The following is a 17,496-nucleotide window of genomic DNA, read 5'->3' as shown; positions in this document are numbered from 1 at the left end:
TTTGTTGTTTTTCAGAATTTCTTTTCATCATACAACAAAAGAAACAGCTCCACAGTCCAACATTTCACAGCTTAATGAAAACAGAAATTCTAGACAGTTATTATGTAGAATAGATTTCATGTATATTGTTATAAGTACATATTACTTTGAAATAAACCCATTGACTACTTTGTTAGGAAAGCCTCAACTGCTCATTTTCACAATTATCTAATCAGCCAATCACATAGCAACAACTCAGTGCATTTATGCATGGTAAGGGATGGTCAACATAACCTGCTGAAGTTCACACACTGGTAATTTCTGCTTCAGACTTGCTTAAAATGCCACACCCTATAGAGCATTGTTGCTGACCATATTGACCCATTTGTGACCATAGTATACCCATCTTCTGATCATTGCTTCCAGCAGGATAGCGCGCCGTATCACAAAGATCACATAATCTTAAAATAGTTTCTTGGACATAACAATGAATTCACTGTACTCAAATGGCCTCCACAGTGACTAAACCTCAATCCAATTAAGTATATTTGGGATGTGCTGGAGCGGGAGATTTACAACTGTGTGATGCTAGCATGTCAATAAAGCACAAAATCTCAGAAGGATGTGTACGATATCTCGTTGGATTAAGGCAGCTCTGAAAAGAGATCCAATCTGGAACTAGCAAAGTGTAACCAATAAACTTTCCAATAAGTGCGTGTTGATGGATGTAATTGTCCCAAGCTAAGGAGACACGGTGTGGCTTTTTTTTTTTTTGCAACTATTGCTTAAAAAACTTGCAGTGGGGTAACCGTTTGGCTCACTGTGTTGAGCAGACAAGCAATATTCTGAAAGGCTACTGCAGGAGCTGGGGTTTGAGTCTGTCTTGGGCCATTTCTGGCCCCCAGCTTCGTGCTGCTGATGTTTCGGCTGTTTTATGTGTGGATGTTCTGTTTTAAACGTATTTGTCTTCATACTCAGTTGTCCGCTGGAGTTTCCCCACATTGTTTCGATTCTGGTTAGAGCCAGTTCAGGCTGTTATGTGAAAGGAGTAGCAAACACCAGTGTATAAAAGCATCACTGATTTTGATTTTCGCATTAAATAGTCCTCATTTCTTAGAACAAGAATGCTCAGTTTGAAAAAAAAGGTCGTTTTTTTTAATGGTAATGCTTCATGCAGTCAACCAGCTAAATGAATTACTTGTATTTAAAACCCCTCCCAAAACCAAAAGCAGCTTTCAGCTGATGTATTTGGAAAAGATTTTATCTAAGTGTAAATTAACATAGAAATCTTGGATTAATATGCCACTGAAACACAGAAGTGTGTTTCAGTGGCATGGGAAGTTACCTACACAGCTGTGTAGGTAACTTCTTTTTCTTCTTTCAGCCACGTTCAGTTTCTACCTTTGGAGGTTGCCTCAGGGCGTCATCTGCCTCCACCTCAAACTATCCCTCTGCATGCACCCATTCACTACATCCATAAACCTCCTCCTAGATCTTTCTCTTTTCTTCCTGCTTGGCACCTCCATCTTTGTCCAGTATATCCACTATTCCTCCTCTGCACATCTCCAAACCATCCCGACCCCTCTTACTTTGTCTCCAGACTTTGTCTGTATGATTAGTGTTAACCAGCAACTACAACATTTATGATCATTGTAATTATGTTTTATTTTATATCAGAGCAAATGTCTTTTTGTTTTGATTATAAAGACATTTGCAAGTGACTTATTTGTGGTGCCTATAAATACTCAAACAAATAAAACCATATATATTTTTTTCAGTCTAACATATTCCCAAGAAATGTTTTTCTCATAATGACAGGGTTTCTTTGCGGCTTTTATGTAAAATTGATTTTCTTCATCATTTTCAACCAGATATTGGCCTTAAATATTCATCTTTACATCACATTATCATGGTTGTTCTCTGCACATTTTCCTCCTCCTATATCAGTTGCCTCAGGCTGCTTCTGTTTCGTTTATTTCTCCCTGACCAATTGTATCTCTGTTTTGCTGCTCTGTGCCATTTCCAACGTGAAAATGTGGTTCCTCCTGTCTCACGTCTGTGGGGTTTTGATGGAAGGGACCCAGCATTTCTGCAGTGCCTGTCAAAGAATTTGTTCCAGCAGTCAAACACAGTAAATCACACTCTTGAACTGATCCAGTTAGTTTAAACATGCATGAACATAAATAATAATGTACCTGCAGGGACAGCTCTTTCCTCCCCTTGCTGGTTGTTCTCCTCTGTCCAATTCATTCTGAACTGTAGGCAACAAGGAACTCAGTGACAGGTAAGCATGACCAGGAAGGAAAAATCTGATAATTCAAGTTTAGAGCCCTGTCTGTTTGCAGTCATGGGTCTCTCTTCTCACCCGCTGTGGTTTCACTTGAAACAGCAGCCTCATGTAGCTGAAGATGAAGATGAAACTGAGGAAGATGAAGTTGCTGGAGACGCCCACAATGGCTGATATGATGGGGAAGTAGTACAGCAAGTATCTGGTGAGGCAACAGGTAAATATTATATAAATCTCAGGAAAAAGTGTCCTGAATGTGTAGTGCAGACTAAACAAAGACCAAAACACAAAAAGCAACAGAAAAACGTCTCTTTACAGAAGCATAAACTGGGAATAAATACTAGGGAAATGTAGCACAGGACCTGGGATATGTTAGGGGGAAGTGAACTGAGGCTCTGACAAGGACAATGAGGAAGACAGCAACTACATAGGAAGCAACAACTCAAAGCAACAAGCAAGGAACACAAACTCCCAAAATAAGATAACTACATGGGGAAAATGCAGACACATAAATATGAGGGACAACGAAGAGTGAAATGATGAAGCTACTTAGAAACTAGGAACAAAACTAAATACAAGAATACATGAAGTGAATATAAACATCAAACAAACCGGGGATCACAAAGAAGAAATAAATCAATACAACTTCAAAACTTCAAAGGTCCAAGAAACTCTGGGTAACCTGAGCCAGAACCATGACAAAAAGTACTCAAACTGTCTGCCAGAGACACCCCTCAAAGACTTAGCAGTAATGCATCTCAAAGTCTGCATGTCTCTGAGTGTGGTCACTGAGACTGGGCCAAAGTCTACACAGTGTCGGGACCTGGGGTCATTGAGTTTGGCAGCTGATTAACAAAGATGAGGATCACTGCTACCTGAATTCAAGTTTTTCAGAGCCACTTCTGAGAAACGTGTGTCCCTTTCACGTCCACATCATATTTCTATTCTATTTATTGTGGCGTTATTGAGCTGAATGTAAGTTCTGCTTCATTCCTCATAAACCACGAGTGAAAGCAGAGCCACTGGTGCCTTGGCTTATCATTGTTATATCTCTGTCAAGTAACCAACCCATGATTTTGAGGAAGATCTCACAAAATGCCATATTCTGACAGTTGGTCACAGAAAAAAAATAAAAAATTTATATTCCATAAATAATCAAACGTGTATTTAATGAGCCATTCAAAATTTTGCCTTCATACTACAAACATTTTCCTGGAAGAAGCCCTCGAGGTACATATGAATGGATCGAAAACTTCTTTTGGGTAAACTTTTGAGCGTCTTTATTCCCACGCAGTATTTCTGGTCGAAACCAATCGCAGCACATGAAAGCTCTCCTTTTTGCCTACATTTCAGTTCCAGGGTAATCTGGTATGATTCCTTCTGGTCGAAGCAATTTTCTAAAATAGTGACATTTTATCATTTGTGCTCCATATGATAGTTTGGATACATCACAGTCATCAAATAGCTTTAGACTGTGAAGAGAACCCTGCAATCTGAGTACACAGAGGGGCCTGGAGGAGGTTTAAACGTTACAACACGTTCTTCTTTTTTCAAGCAAATGTGTGCATTATGTGGGTAATTCTCACCTTATGCCAGTGAAATGAGCATGAATGTAGAGGTCAGATGAATATATCTGCACCTTGCTGGACATGATCTCGATGACAGCCGTGACTGAGGGAGCATACTGAACAGAGAGGGAAAATAAACTTGTTAATTAGGTGTCAGTTAAATATTGACCTGCTGTTTCCGTATTAACATGTGTTCCCCTGTATCCCTGTCCTGCTTATTGCTCCCTACTCCCTTTTTATCTAACATCTATATATGCAGGACTCACTGGGTTGTCTGTGAAGTCTGAGAAGAGCTCCACCTCCAGCACTTGTTTCTGCTCGGCTGCTCCAGTCAAAAAGGCCGGGAGGAACAGCAGCGTTCCCAGCGTCCTCAGCAGGTCTGAGCGGTATCGCAGTATGCTCTGACCACAACAGCACAGCACAATATCTTTCACTTACAGTGCACATATTATTATCCAGACTCTGGGATGAATTCATTTTGCTCTTTTGTTACAAATGTGCAAGTCGGTGCAAAAGGTCTTTAGTGATGAAATTTAAAGAAAGGATTACAGATGCAGGCTCAGACGCTCATGAGTTTATACTACACCCATGAACCAATAGGCTGTTCATGGTGGTTGTGGATTCACTTACCAGGGTTTTTGTAAATTAGACACATGCATCTAAAAAGTATGGAGATGTGTAAACAATTAAAACAAAACTCATATAATTTATTTCTGCTAAATTTAAAAAAAAATGCTTTAGAGTTTGAGTATCGGTGCTGAATCAAACAGTCCATGTCACATATTCATCTTGTATTTCTAAGCTGTCATGTCACATCTCTGTCCTGTCATCTCATTAACTTTAGCACTGGGGTGACCTGACACAGTGGAAGACCTGCCATAAGCAGCTCTAATCTGGCTCTGAGCAGGCTGTGTGATTAAAAGGGTTAGCATGCATCAGCACTGTACTCACAAAGCGAGAGCTGGAGGCAGACAGCTGATGTTTTCCCTGGGAAACACACAGCAGTGCAGCAGTGAATCACTGGAGTAGCTGTTAAAAGTACACTATTTGATTGCATGTAGACGCGCTGGTGCTGAGTGAGTATGAGTGCAGCTTACAGAGCGAGCAGAGGAGGCCACTTGCTCTCCATCCTGAGAGAAACAGGTTGTTTTAATCATAAACATCCCCAGCTCCCGATTGGTTGGGGAATCCGGCATCTCCAGCTGCAAAGACATCCGATAGGGCTGGCCGAATGTCAGCGCCTCGATATATATTACAAAAAACATATGAGTATTCTTGGAATGCATATAAATATATACATATATATAATATGAATGAATGTCTATAGGGGAACAATTATGCTTATTTCCAGCCATATATTTTTATTTTTAGAGTCTACTAGTGAGGCTTTGCATGATTCACTGTTTAAAATTAATTTACTGTCTGAAACAAGCCCTTTTTTGTTCCTCCGCACTCCGCTCCCCATTAAGGACCACTTTCTTCCTCTAAAGAAAAGCCTAATAAGTCCCCTGCATGGAGTAAACTGATGAACTTACATGTTTTTTATTTCTGATCAGAGAGATGTTGGCCATAGGGTAAGAGCACAAAAACGAAGCTGGAGATTCACAGTCTGTCCTGGAGATTAAAACATGAATAAATGAGAAAGAATGGACCACAAAAACAGAAGCTGGATGGGACTTGACATACACACCTGTAGTAGTAGTTCACAGGTGCAGAAAAAGTCGCCTGGGGCATGTAAGAGTAGTAGAAAGTCCCGTACAGAAATGCAGCGATCCACAGGAGGAGGAAGACAAATGAGAACACAATTGAGAGCTGTACGAGTCTCTGCCGGGCCCGTGACATCGCAACGAATACAGCGTACTGGAGCTTCACCAGCGCCCAACCAATAAGGACTGATGGTTCTGCATCATCTTGTGAGTGCAAGTTGCTTTGTCGCTCCATTAAATCTAAAAACCAAACAAGTAGTGAAGGTTAATAAAACACATCGATAAAGGTTATTTTATGGAAATAAGGACTCATATGGACTCAGCTAAAGCAGGTTAAGATCCACATTTGTGAGTCTGAAAATGTTTCAGTGTTATCTAAGACGTCATCTGCTTCACATTTTCCTGAAATACAGACACACTGAGCATTTGATTCACTCCCAGACCCTCAGTGTGGCTGATGATGTTATGATGTTTCGGCACAAGCCTTCACATTCATGTTACCGAGATCTGCAAAACCGCTGAGTCCAATCACAGTCACATGCAGAGTTCTTTCATATCAGATGACTTCAAACTGTGTCAGCAGTCAACTGCCAGACTGATAATATTCAGCGGTGAATCAAAGTCTGATGGTACTTTTCTGTGTTCATAATGTCATCAGTTTTGATAAGATCTCCAAAACCACTGACTGAAATGCAGCCCAAACCATGATAGAGCCTCCACTGTGATTTACAGGTGGCTGTACACACAGTTCTTGTGTAATTTGGCATTCCTCAGCATGTTCCCAATATTTCCCTTCCTTAAGAATGGCTTTTTCTCTCAGATCCACTGTAGTTTTATTTTTTAGGAATGACATTTCTGCTTTTGTCCTCCACTTGTCCAGTTTCCTCAAATTTTTAAGGAGACACTGCACACCATGATGAGATATGGCAGGCTTTTAGCTAACAGCTCTTTGAAAACCCCTTTGTTGTTGCAAAAAAAAAATGTCTATGGAACTGTTATTTTTGACATTTTTATAGATGATAAATATAAATGAGGGGTAGCTCAAGAATTTTACACAACACTGTAAATCATAAAAGAAGAAGGGAGTTGAGACTTTCTCTTCACGTGAATCCTGATAAAGCATTCAAGAAAAAAGTAGGATCCCATACAACATGCCTGCAACAGTTATCTGTCCTGCTATAAAAACTCACCTCTTGCTTGCGCTGGCTAATTGTGAGCAGTTAGGAAACGTCTTCTTCTTCCCCTGAAGTCCCCTCAGTGGAGGCTTGACACAGATTTTATGCAATATGAGCAAAACTCCCCCAGGAAACTTCTCCTTAGTGGCTCTCGGACTCACATTGGACAGGATTTAGTCCATCCCACACTAAGACAGATGCTGCTGCCAACTGTAGCAGAGTTCTCAGAACTGAGCAAGACTGAAGTAACACTGCGACACACGTCATCAAAATACTCCGAATGTGCGAGACATTTCAAAGTGTACTATGACATGTGAGATTATTTAGTGATGGTGCTTGAAATAATGCCTACAATATCACATATTCAGTGTTTGAATCCATAGCGTAACAAATGCTAACTCATGATCTAATGCTGCATGAGGTCTAATATTCTGAACTGTGTATTGGTTTTATGTCCAGCAGAAACTGATAATCATATCAAACTGTTTGCTGAACTGATCATTTATTGTTGATCTATTTTGTTTTATCTCGTGGTCCATCGTCCCCAGGGGTTTTTTGTTTCAGTTTTGTGTTCTGCTTCATGTCTTTTTTAATAGCATTATTACTGGTAGTGATAATAGTCTCCCCAGTGTTTCTATCTGTATCATCCTCTGTCTATTTTCTGTTTTAATGCTTTGTTCCCCCTTTTGTTCCTTTGCCTCTGATATCCAGTTATGTGTTAGTATTCATGTTTCCAGCAAGACCAGACTGACCATGGATGGAGGGTTTCACCCCAAGTCCAGCACCCTGAGGCTGTACGCTAAGCAGAAGGAAGGGGGCTGGGGACTGGTGAGTGTCAGCACCACAGTCCAGGATGAGACAACGTACATCCAAGAATACATTGGGAAGATGGCCCCAACTGACCGAGTGCTCAGTGAATACCTCAGGCAGCAGAAACCCAAGAAAGAGGAGGGAGACGAGGAACCATCATGGAAGGACAGGCCCCTGCACGGTATGTACCACCGGCAGATAGAGGAGGTGGCTGATATCCAGAAATCCTACCAGTGGCTGGACAAAGCTGGACTGAAAGACAGCACAGAGGCACTAATCATGGCAGCACAAGAACAAGCTCTGAGTACAAGATCCATAGAGGCTGGGGTCTATCACACCAGGCAAGACCCCAGGTGCAGGCTGTGTAAAGATGCCCCAGAGACAATCCAGCACATAACAGCAGGGTGCAAGATGCTAGCAGGCAAGGCATACATGGAACGCCATAACCAAGTGGCCGGCATAGTGTACAGGAACATCTGTGCCGAGTATAACCTGGAAGTCCCGAGGTCAAAATGGGAGATGCCCCCAAGGGTGGTGGAGAATGACCGAGCTAAGATCCTGTGGGACTTCCAGATACAGACGGACAAAATGGTGGTGGCTAACCAACCGGACATAGTGGTGGTAGACAAACAGAAGAAGACGGCCGTAGTGATCGATGTAGCGGTTCCGAATGACAGCAATATCAGGAAGAAGGAACACGAGAAGCTGGAGAAATACCAAGGGCTCAGAGAAGAGCTCGAGAGGATGTGGAGGGTGAAGGTAACGGTGGTCCCCGTGGTAATCGGAGCACTAGGTGCGGTGACTCCCAAGCTAGGCGAGTCGCTCCAGCAGATCCCGGGAACAACATCGGAGATCTCTGTCCAGAAGAGCGCAGTCCTGGGAACAGCTAAGATACTGCGCAGGACCCTCAAGCTCCCAGGCCTCTGGTAGAGGACCCGAGCTTGAAGGATAAACCGCCCGCAGGGGCGTGCTGGGTGTTTATATATATATATATATATATATATATATATATATATATATATATATATATATATATATATATATATATATATATATATATATAAGTAGCACATAACAGTACTTGTTATGTGCTACTGTGCTACTCAAAATGTATTTATTTATGTTAATAATTATGTAATAATTACTTTATTATGTTATATATGATATTATGCAGACATATAATATATGTATATATACGTACATAATAAAATACAAAGACTTATATTAAATGAAAACTGGGAATGAACGTGTTTTTAAAAAAAAACAAAACCTTTAAAATCGAAGCAATTGAGTTGGCCGCTAATTTCACTTCAAATAGAAAGCAAAATTACAAAGACAGGTGTTTAACCCCCCACCAAATAAATAAATAAATAAAAAGGATACGCTAACTATCTCATATCTAGAGGTGCGAGTGTGAGTCACAGTTCAAGGGCGAAAACATCGAGCTTCACCGGGAGGAGGCGCTATTCTGGGGCTGAGCAGAAAAAAACCGCCAAAATATCTTCTGGCGTAGAAGAAGAAGGTTTTGTCCAATCACAAGCTGTGTTTGTTGTTTACCGGAAAAGATCCAGTTTAACGTTTCACGTTTGGAAAACTGCAGAAAGGTAAGGGTGGAGATATATGTCTTTTAAATAAATGTAAGACTTTTATTGCATGTTGTATGTTATTTAATAGGAATTATTTTTTTCTCTGGGATTCTTTGGAAAACATGCATGTGCTCACTTTGAGTATGTCGTATTCTGTGTATGAAAAATGGAGAACAACAAATAACTATTCTTATCGAAAGCCAGAAAAAAAATATTGTTTTAAAGTAAGTATTACTTTTGGCTGCTCTCAGATACTCAGACAGACTGAAAGCTGTCCACCAAAAAGTTTCATCCTGTGCTGTGATGCATGGATTACATAGCTGAAGGTCTGACAGACAGTTATGGTTGACAGGCAATCAGACAAGTAGGCTGGCAGAACAACAGAAAAAGCTGTAAACAGGTGGAGTAACATTAAAGTCACCATGAGTTCTGAATCAACTGCAGATGATTCATTGTTTGTTTTATTTTTGAGTACACTAGTGTGCTGGACATAAGAGCTAAAAAAAAAAAACCCTACTATTGTGAACCTTGTATTGTGACATCTGCAGTTGAAAAATTATTTTAATTGCAGAAAAACACTCAGATTAAAGGCTGAACTTTGTGGCTCAGTTTGTCTCACATACAATTTTTTTCCCCTTTTTTTGTAGTCTGTGACTGTGTTTGATAAAAGAGACTGAGGTTAAATTAAAAACTAAAAATGTACTTTCTTTTTTCTTCTGTCTCCTGGCTGCAGGATGTCCTGTAATTCCAGTGTTATTCGACTTTGTACATCATCAGTGGGACAGGCACCGCAAGCTCCAGTCCACCTCATGCCATGTGAGATTGAACACAATGGGCCAGCACAGGTCAACCAATACTTCACTGCTACCACCAAAGATCAGAAACAAGGTAAACACAAAATCTTTTGATATCTGCTAATATGGATTAATCCACAGTGGACAGATAAAAATGTAGAGATAAAAGATCACTAAATGTGTAAATAAAGCAAACAGCTGCCAGTATCCTGGTTTTAAACTATTTTTACTGCTTTTTTAATAACTGCTGTTTCTGATATGATTAATTTGTTTTGGGGGTAAAAGTGGAATGGTTTTTAAGAATTCTTGGGAATTTTTAGTTAAAGTGAGTTGCTATTTAACACTTAAGTAAGTAATAAAAATGTAGCTTTATTGTCCTTTTTGAGACAGAAAACACTAACAAAGCGCAAAAACCAGCATATGCTAAAGCAAAGTGGACACATATGAACACTACCCGAATGTCTGTCTGAACAGATGAGTTTTAAGCTTCATTATAATGGATGCCACAGAGTAAAGGGTGTGTGTAGAAAGTGGTAAACTATTCCCTAGTTCTGGAGGTTTGGAAGTCACTATCATATTTAGTTTTCAAATGGGTTTTCAGAATCACAAGAAGACCCCTACCTAAGGACTTGAGAACACAAGTGGAGTAGTTTGACAAAATATGTGGGGACCTCAACCTGTAAGGTCATAAAAGTGAGACCCAAGATTTTAAACAATTCAAAAACTTTAAAAGTGGGATGTTATGCGAAGACTTATGAGAGTGAGTTAAAGCCTTACAGGATCAGTTTAGACAGACTGGAGGCGACAAGTAGGTGCTTTAGGAAAGAAAACTGCGCATTACACAGCACACATCAAGAATCCTCAATGCTTTGTTTTGTTTTTTCCTTTCACATTGCAGATAAGTCAGTGTCATTCAGGGGACGTGGGTTAAAGGGGCAGGAGATCAGCTGTCCGCAGGGCTACACGGGGCTGGTACTGAAAGAGATCAACAAACCCGGCTCAGACCAGGAGGTAAATACCACTGGAGTTGTGGGTCCAAGAACTATTTCATAAAATCAGATGCGTAGATGAGGTTTTTGTAACTTGTGTTTATGTGTGTTTTCAGGACAGGACAGTGAAAGTATCTTCTGTATTTGACAAAATGACCTACTGGAACCTGGAAACATCTCCTAATTCAGACGATACTATTGTGATGGCAATGGATTGGCCTGATTTGGCTGAGGCAGTGAGTTGTTTTTTCCCCCTCTTGGATCCATTAATCCAAGATCAAACCAAACTTTGTCTCCTAGTAATTAATATTTAATACATTTAACATAAATAATGTGTGTTTTTTTGGTGAAATATGACCCAAACAATCTTGGGATACCCTTGGCTGTATTTTGGAGCAGGTTCATATACTATTCAGTCACCTTTAATCACATCCTACAAAAAATTAAGCATGTAATACCAGTTGTTGCTTGAAGCTGCTGTTCTGAGTTAATTACCAGTTATTTCCTGGATCTATATTACATTTCCATCTGTGGCTATTCAGTACATGTTCACCGGGTTTCATAAATATAACGTTTTCTTGTAAACTCAAATTACACTGCACTGAAAACCTCAGTTGAGGCTCATTCTCTTTGGTGGAGGAACTGTGTTTAATTCAACTGATGAAAATGCAAAAGACACAGACAGAAATATTTTCAGATATTTGCAGGTTTGTCCTGATATTTTGTCTCTTCACAGATCCACGCTCCAGTAGATGACTGAAGAGGCCGCCTGATGTCTCCTCAGCATTTTACATATGAAATGCGCCGCTTGCTGGTTATTCATGATAACTGGTGGAAAGGCTTAAGAAATATTTTCAGTAAGTGTTGCTTTTGCAGAGCAATAAGTTACACAACCTTTGTATATATCTTTAATGACATGTTTTTTTTCTAGTGAACAAAAAATAAATAAATAAAAGTCACTGACCAAAGTGTGCAATGTTTTATTCACTGAAAAAACTACCATGTTCATGTGGCACGTTCTACTCAACACTGTTTATTCACAAGGGCACATTTAGATTCTGTAGACTGGCTACTATAAAACCCTCTAATATGTATTAACTGCAATTATGATATGATAACGGTATGGTAATAACGACACACAGCAGCTGTCATACAAATACACTTAAGGTGGTGCAGAATGAAAGAGTGTTTAACATTAACTTAAAGTTTAAACAGAAGGCAGAAAACTGCATGTGTTCAAGTGTGTCGATACTGTGGTGGTTCTGAGTCATGGTAGTTTCAAGTGCTTGAAAACTATTCATTGCAAATGCGTAAATGACCCTCAGGTCCACCTCCAAGGATATAGTCCCCACTAAGACTCTAAGACAGCTGATGAAGCCGCTTGGATGAGAGGCAAGAAGAACATAAAGAAGTCCAGCTGCCTTCTTTTCAAGCACTTGAGACGATATGCTGTTCTGTCAAATTACAGAAGTAAAACTGGTATGAGATTAATCAACCTGTTAGCTAATCAAGAAATGTTGGCCAGGAGCGTTCAGGGTTTTGTCTCCTTGACAACATTTGATTGTATCTAATGAACAATGTCAAACAAAGTCTGAAATGTGTGGTGATAAGACACAGACGTTACGACCGGACATGCACAGAGCTGGGAGCATAACTTGCAGTAAACTACAATGTAAAATCCAATCCTGTGCAGGTCACTGGAAATAAAAAAGTTAATTTAACACCTTTATCCATTTCCATTATTTTCAGATGCAACTTCAGTATTTCTGGATCAGTTACTTTATGTTCCTCATTTGACACTTACTGCATTGGAGATAAAGAGGAAGGAAATGAAAACGAGAAAGAAACAAGGCAGGTATTGACAAAGTGACTTCAAAACAGTTCGAGCTCACATTTGGGGGTTTAAAATGGCACAAAAATCAACTTTCTGGCACTGAAAGAGCAGTCATACAAATTTAACAAATAAAAAAATAAAACCTTTGTGTTTGTTTTGAGTTAATAAAGCATAAGTGGTATAGTATGTCACATGACTAATATTTTTAGACATCTTTTTCATCTCTGATAATTTTAACAAACATACGTCTTTGATGCAACAATGATGAAGGTATTTAAAATTACAAACTTGGGTGCGAGGTGTCACTTAATATTACAAAGAGTACACAATAGTACAGCTATCAAATCTGTTCCAGGGCTCCAGTAGACAACAGTGAACATTAAACAGATTAGATTTGTGAATAAAAGAAGTACCAATATGTGTGGGTAAGATTGGGATCAAATTTCCAGAAAGGAAAGTTGGGGTATCTGTGGAGCGTTTTTAAAGTGAGAGATATAAAAGTCAGTCAGTGGCAGGGGTGGGAAATTTTCTCTCAGCCACTCAAACATTTAACCAGCCACGATTTTTATTTTTTGTGTGTAACATTTGCAATGTGGCGTTATATTTACTCCAGAAATATAACGCAACATTGCAAATGTTACTGATCGATTTTTCCTCCCTCTTCTAGATCCCCCTTTTCCATTAGTACCTACTTGGATTGATTTGCCACGGGAGTCAACTCAGATCGACTGGTTCTCCATTACAAATCAGTACTACCTAACCTGCGTGGTTGTCATCACAGCAATGCGTCAGAAAACCCTGCAACTTTATTAATATGCGACATGAACACTACAAAAAAAGGTGGACGTTGAGGCAAGAATATACCTGCTGCTCGGTCTGTGGCCTTTCGTCAGACTTGGGGACCACAGAGTTATTTTTGTAGCCATTTCCCCTGCTGCTGGGTTTAAAAAATGGTGGTTTAAATTTTCACGAACGTATGTAACGAAATATGTGCAGCAGGCTAAGCGTAATTTATGGTCCCAAAAATGTGTTTGTCAGCGTACATCTTTCCATTCGGGGTGAAAAATACAGAACAGGCAGTGGCTGCAGTTGACAACTTTTTACTGTTTTAACACTCTGCTTCACTTCAGCTCTTTTGTATGTCATATATGCTGTATGTATGCTGATGGATCAACAACAGCACAAGCAAAAGTGGCTCACAGACCGGTTGCACCACATACTTTGTACACTGCCTCCATATGACAACGGAGCTCTCTGCAGGTATACGGGCAACCCCAAAACTGCCAGCGGACAGCAAACATGCTCTCTCTGTTGGATCATAAACTCAGCTTTAGAGTGATTAAGGACAAAGAGAGATGGAAACATACTGATGAATGAAACGTGTGGTGAGCAGATGGAAGGAGTACTTTAAGGAGCTGATGAATTAAAAAAATCAGAGAAGAGGACAGACAAAAGATAGTGAATCAGGAAATGCAGAGGATTAGTAAGGAGGAAGTGAAGGCAGCTATGAAGAGAATAAAGAGAGGAAAGGTGGTTGGTCCAGATTACATACTGAACAGTATGGAGTCTTTGAGAAAATGTACATACTGTACATTTTGTTGTGGAATTGAAAGGTGTCTGTGTTAGCTAAGAGGTGGAGGTGGTGGTGGTGGCTGCGCTGGCAGAGAGGACTCTGTGTCTACTTTGCTGCGTTTGGCTGGCAGTGTGTGGTCATGCGCTTTGCGAATGTGTCGGTACAGATCGCCCGATTGTGTGTAGCTTCGGTAGCAGTAGCGACACTCATACGGCCGCTCCCGTGTGTGCACAATGGCGTGGCGTCTCAGGGTGTAGGTGCACGAGAAAGTTTTTCCACAGACACCACACGTTGGTACGTCCTCTACGAAGTTTCCTACAGAGTCCTGGAGCTCCTGGAAATATGCAACAGGGTCGGAGTGCTGCTGAGATGTGGATGGAGGAATGAGGGATGCAGTGAAAGAGGAAGCATCCTGGGAGGAAGGTCCAGCCCCAGAGGAGGAGGAGGAGGGAGAGAGGGGGAAGGAGTAATCATTTGTTTGGGAGGTCAATTGTAAGAAGCCCTGTGGGTGAGAAGAGAGAAACTGAGGGCTGTTCAGATCTTCTTCCTGGATGTCATCTTCAAAGTCATCATCAACTTCCATCACGGGTTCTCTCTCTTTGCTTTCCTCTTTCTCATCCTCTAGCTCTTCATCTGATATAACAATGGCCTCCACTTTGACTTTCACATTCTCTCCATCATTGCCTCTCCTATCTGTTCCCATTAGAGGGTGATTTTTAGTATTAGATGAAGCTCCAGTGCCCCCCTCAGGTCCTTTAAGCATTTGTCTCTGAGGAGGAGGAGCAGCAGCGAGGGATTCTGAGCTCTGGGTTTGAAGCGATATGGCACTCTGAATTCGGATCTGTGGAGGCGCACGCCGGGACAGCGTCTTTGGTGCGCTTAATTGTAAATGTGAGGTCAGAGCTGATGCTTGGATCAACATAACCATCTGCTGTCCTTTGCCTAATGTACTTCTGTCATCAGTGACTGAGGGTTCCCCTAAAGAGCCATTGCGTGGGAGTTGCGGTTCATCAGGATGTGCACTGGATTCTGACTCGGGAAGAGCAACCAGTGAGCGACCAGCAGCCTGGCTCACTGGGACCAGAGAAGAAGATGAGGAGGAAGGCTGCTGGTTACTGCTGAAAAATAAAAAGGAAGATACAAAGCCTTTTGATAAAAAGAAATAAGAATGTTCAATTTCTTATGGTTTAATCTAAATAATGATCATAAGTCCTCTCAGTGAAGGCTGTATTGAAATCAGATTTTACTTTACTTCTCCTGTTATATATATATATATATATATATATATATATAATATATATATATATATATGTCCTTACACCCTTAAAAACATCTGATTATGAAACTGAATTAAAGACAACACTAAATAATTATAGAACAGAATTAAGTAATGTATGCTGCCATTGAAGTGTTCTTGTTTTTCCTTATTTTCTGTCTGTAAATCAACAATTTATCTACCTGCATGTCTCAGTGGTGCTACAAGGACTACAGAGTGCTGTGCCTTCTCCCTGATGCACAGCCCCCATCCTGATGTGACCTCCAGGAGCAGGGGCAGACTGGCCTGTGATGAAGCCTTGCACCAGCTCTCCACCTGGGGGCAGAGGAGGGCCATCCATGCCTGGCTGGGTGGTATCGGCGAGATCGGGGCTCAAAGGAGTCTGAACTCGTGCCTCTGATGACTGCCCACCAGTCCTTTGTTCAGACTTCACAGTCTCTACATGGCTCCTCTCTGCCACCATGGATGCTGATAACAGTGGTGCAGCTATGGTGACTGGATTTGAGTGATCTGATGCCATGGCCACCATGGGCTCTGCTCCACGGTCACCCCCATCCTTCCTCCGTGTCTCTATTTCCTTCCTCGAACCAGCACTCTCTTCAGAGCGTGTGCTGTCTGCCTCAGCCAGAGGCCCTCGTCTCTGCAGCCGCCTCTTGCAAACTCTTACTACCTCATTCATGTGTAGAAAGCTTGCAGCTGCCAATACGTCCTCCACTGGAGGTGACTCTTCAAGCTGCAGCACTCCTTCATAGACAAAGTCCAAGAGCAAGCCAAATGCAGCTGATGTGACAATGTCACTGTCGAGCGTGACAGAGCTGCTGGTGCTGTTTCCTCCTGGAGAGTCTGAGTAGAACATATGGAAGAATGGCGAGCAGGAGGCCAAAACAGCCCGGTGAGCCAGGAAACGGGATGAGCCCACCAGGACGGTGCAGTCACAGAGGAAGCCCCGCTGGCGCTGAGACTGCAGGGCGGACAGCAGCTGCTGGGAATGCTGAGGAAACTCCATCACCTGAGCAAAAGAGACAGGGAGAGATGCGTTTAACCCCTACAAGTGAAAGCTTCTGTATGAAACTATACTGAATCACAATACAGTAAAGCAAAGCACAATTATACAAAAAGAGGATCTGTTCTTGTGGGATAACTGTAGGTAAATATTGTGCACTAGAAAATGTTTAAAATGTCCTCAAAGCTGGAAACACATTATAGTTATCACAGTGTGTAATAAAGCATTTATGACATGTCTGCTTTATAGGGAGACAACATGTTACCTATGCACAAAATAAAGCACAATAAACTAAATAAGTTAATTAACTTATTTTCTCTGAGTGACAGTGTGATTTTTTTAGATGTACTCTTTAGATAAATTAATGTTAATGCTTAGATAAACATCTAATAATATTTTATAAGACTACCTGTAGAGAAATCATAGGGGGACACTACAGCTAAATACAACACAAACATTTCCTAATTACTTACACTTACTAACAAAATATATATGATTTCTGACACTGTTCCATATAAACGATAACTGTTGAATAATGACATGTCTCATCTAATTTTGCACCAAGATACATTACTTTTCCAGAACAGACACTGGATAATGCCGAGGTCAGAATTGCTAGTGCAAGATTTATACAGTTATATACAGTTATGCAGTTTTTTGTTGTTGTTGTTTTTAAATCATTATACCAGTAAATAAATGGCTACGGCTATAAATAAAAAAGAGAGAAGCTATTTTTAAAATTGGAAATGGATTATTTGGAGCAAAAAGTTAAAGTGGCTATCACCATATATCGAGAGAGAGAGATAAAATAAAAGACTCACGGCAAACTCTTCGTGTTTCCGTCTTTCAGCGCTGTTTAATGGCAGGTAAGACTTTAAACAGCCGTCCAGCTTTAACGTTGCTAACATTAGGTTTC

The 17,496-nt window shown here is 40.7% G+C and overlaps 3 protein-coding genes across 4 annotated transcripts; 1 reads left to right on the top strand and 2 right to left on the bottom strand.

The window, feature by feature from the left end:
- Nucleotides 1-50: 50 nt before the first annotated feature.
- Nucleotides 51-7,498, bottom strand: LOC113007294 (seipin-like). Its single transcript, XM_026143713.1, has 10 exons — nt 6,731-7,498; nt 5,525-5,780; nt 5,370-5,448; nt 4,932-5,075; nt 4,786-4,821; nt 4,101-4,235; nt 3,853-3,950; nt 2,345-2,468; nt 2,175-2,235; nt 51-2,077 (listed from the first exon to the last, which is right to left on the bottom strand). The coding sequence occupies exons 2-10, from the start codon at nt 5,773-5,775 to the stop codon at nt 1,932-1,934; spliced, it is 1,074 nt and encodes a 357-aa protein (XP_025999498.1). The 5' UTR covers nt 5,776-5,780; nt 6,731-7,498; the 3' UTR covers nt 51-1,931.
- A 1,545-nt stretch (nt 7,499-9,043) lies between these two features.
- Nucleotides 9,044-11,853, top strand: rnaseh2c (ribonuclease H2, subunit C). The gene is made up of 5 exons (XM_026143658.1): nt 9,044-9,129; nt 9,845-9,999; nt 10,804-10,916; nt 11,011-11,130; nt 11,631-11,853. Exons 2-5 carry the CDS (start codon nt 9,846-9,848, stop codon nt 11,652-11,654), a joined length of 411 nt encoding a protein of 136 aa, XP_025999443.1. The 5' UTR covers nt 9,044-9,129; nt 9,845; the 3' UTR covers nt 11,655-11,853.
- Nucleotides 11,854-11,858: 5 nt separating this feature from the next.
- Nucleotides 11,859-17,493, bottom strand: zbtb3 (zinc finger and BTB domain containing 3). 2 transcript variants are annotated; one of them, XM_026143623.1, is made up of 3 exons: nt 17,402-17,493; nt 15,760-16,586; nt 11,859-15,419 (listed from the first exon to the last, which is right to left on the bottom strand). In XM_026143623.1, the coding sequence occupies exons 1-3, from the start codon at nt 17,486-17,488 to the stop codon at nt 14,351-14,353; spliced, it is 1,983 nt and encodes a 660-aa protein (XP_025999408.1). In that variant the 5' UTR covers nt 17,489-17,493; the 3' UTR covers nt 11,859-14,350. The 2 variants fall into 2 exon arrangements, with proteins under 2 accessions (XP_025999408.1, XP_025999414.1); XM_026143629.1 differs by having other exon boundaries at nt 11,859-15,416.
- Nucleotides 17,494-17,496: the final 3 nt, after the last annotated feature.

Source organism: Astatotilapia calliptera, chromosome 2, assembly GCF_900246225.1.
Source record: "Astatotilapia calliptera chromosome 2, fAstCal1.2, whole genome shotgun sequence".
NCBI lineage: Eukaryota > Metazoa > Chordata > Actinopteri > Cichliformes > Cichlidae > Astatotilapia > Astatotilapia calliptera.
Note: the sequence above shows the minus strand (reverse complement) of the source record. Positions and strands in the feature narration are given on the sequence as shown.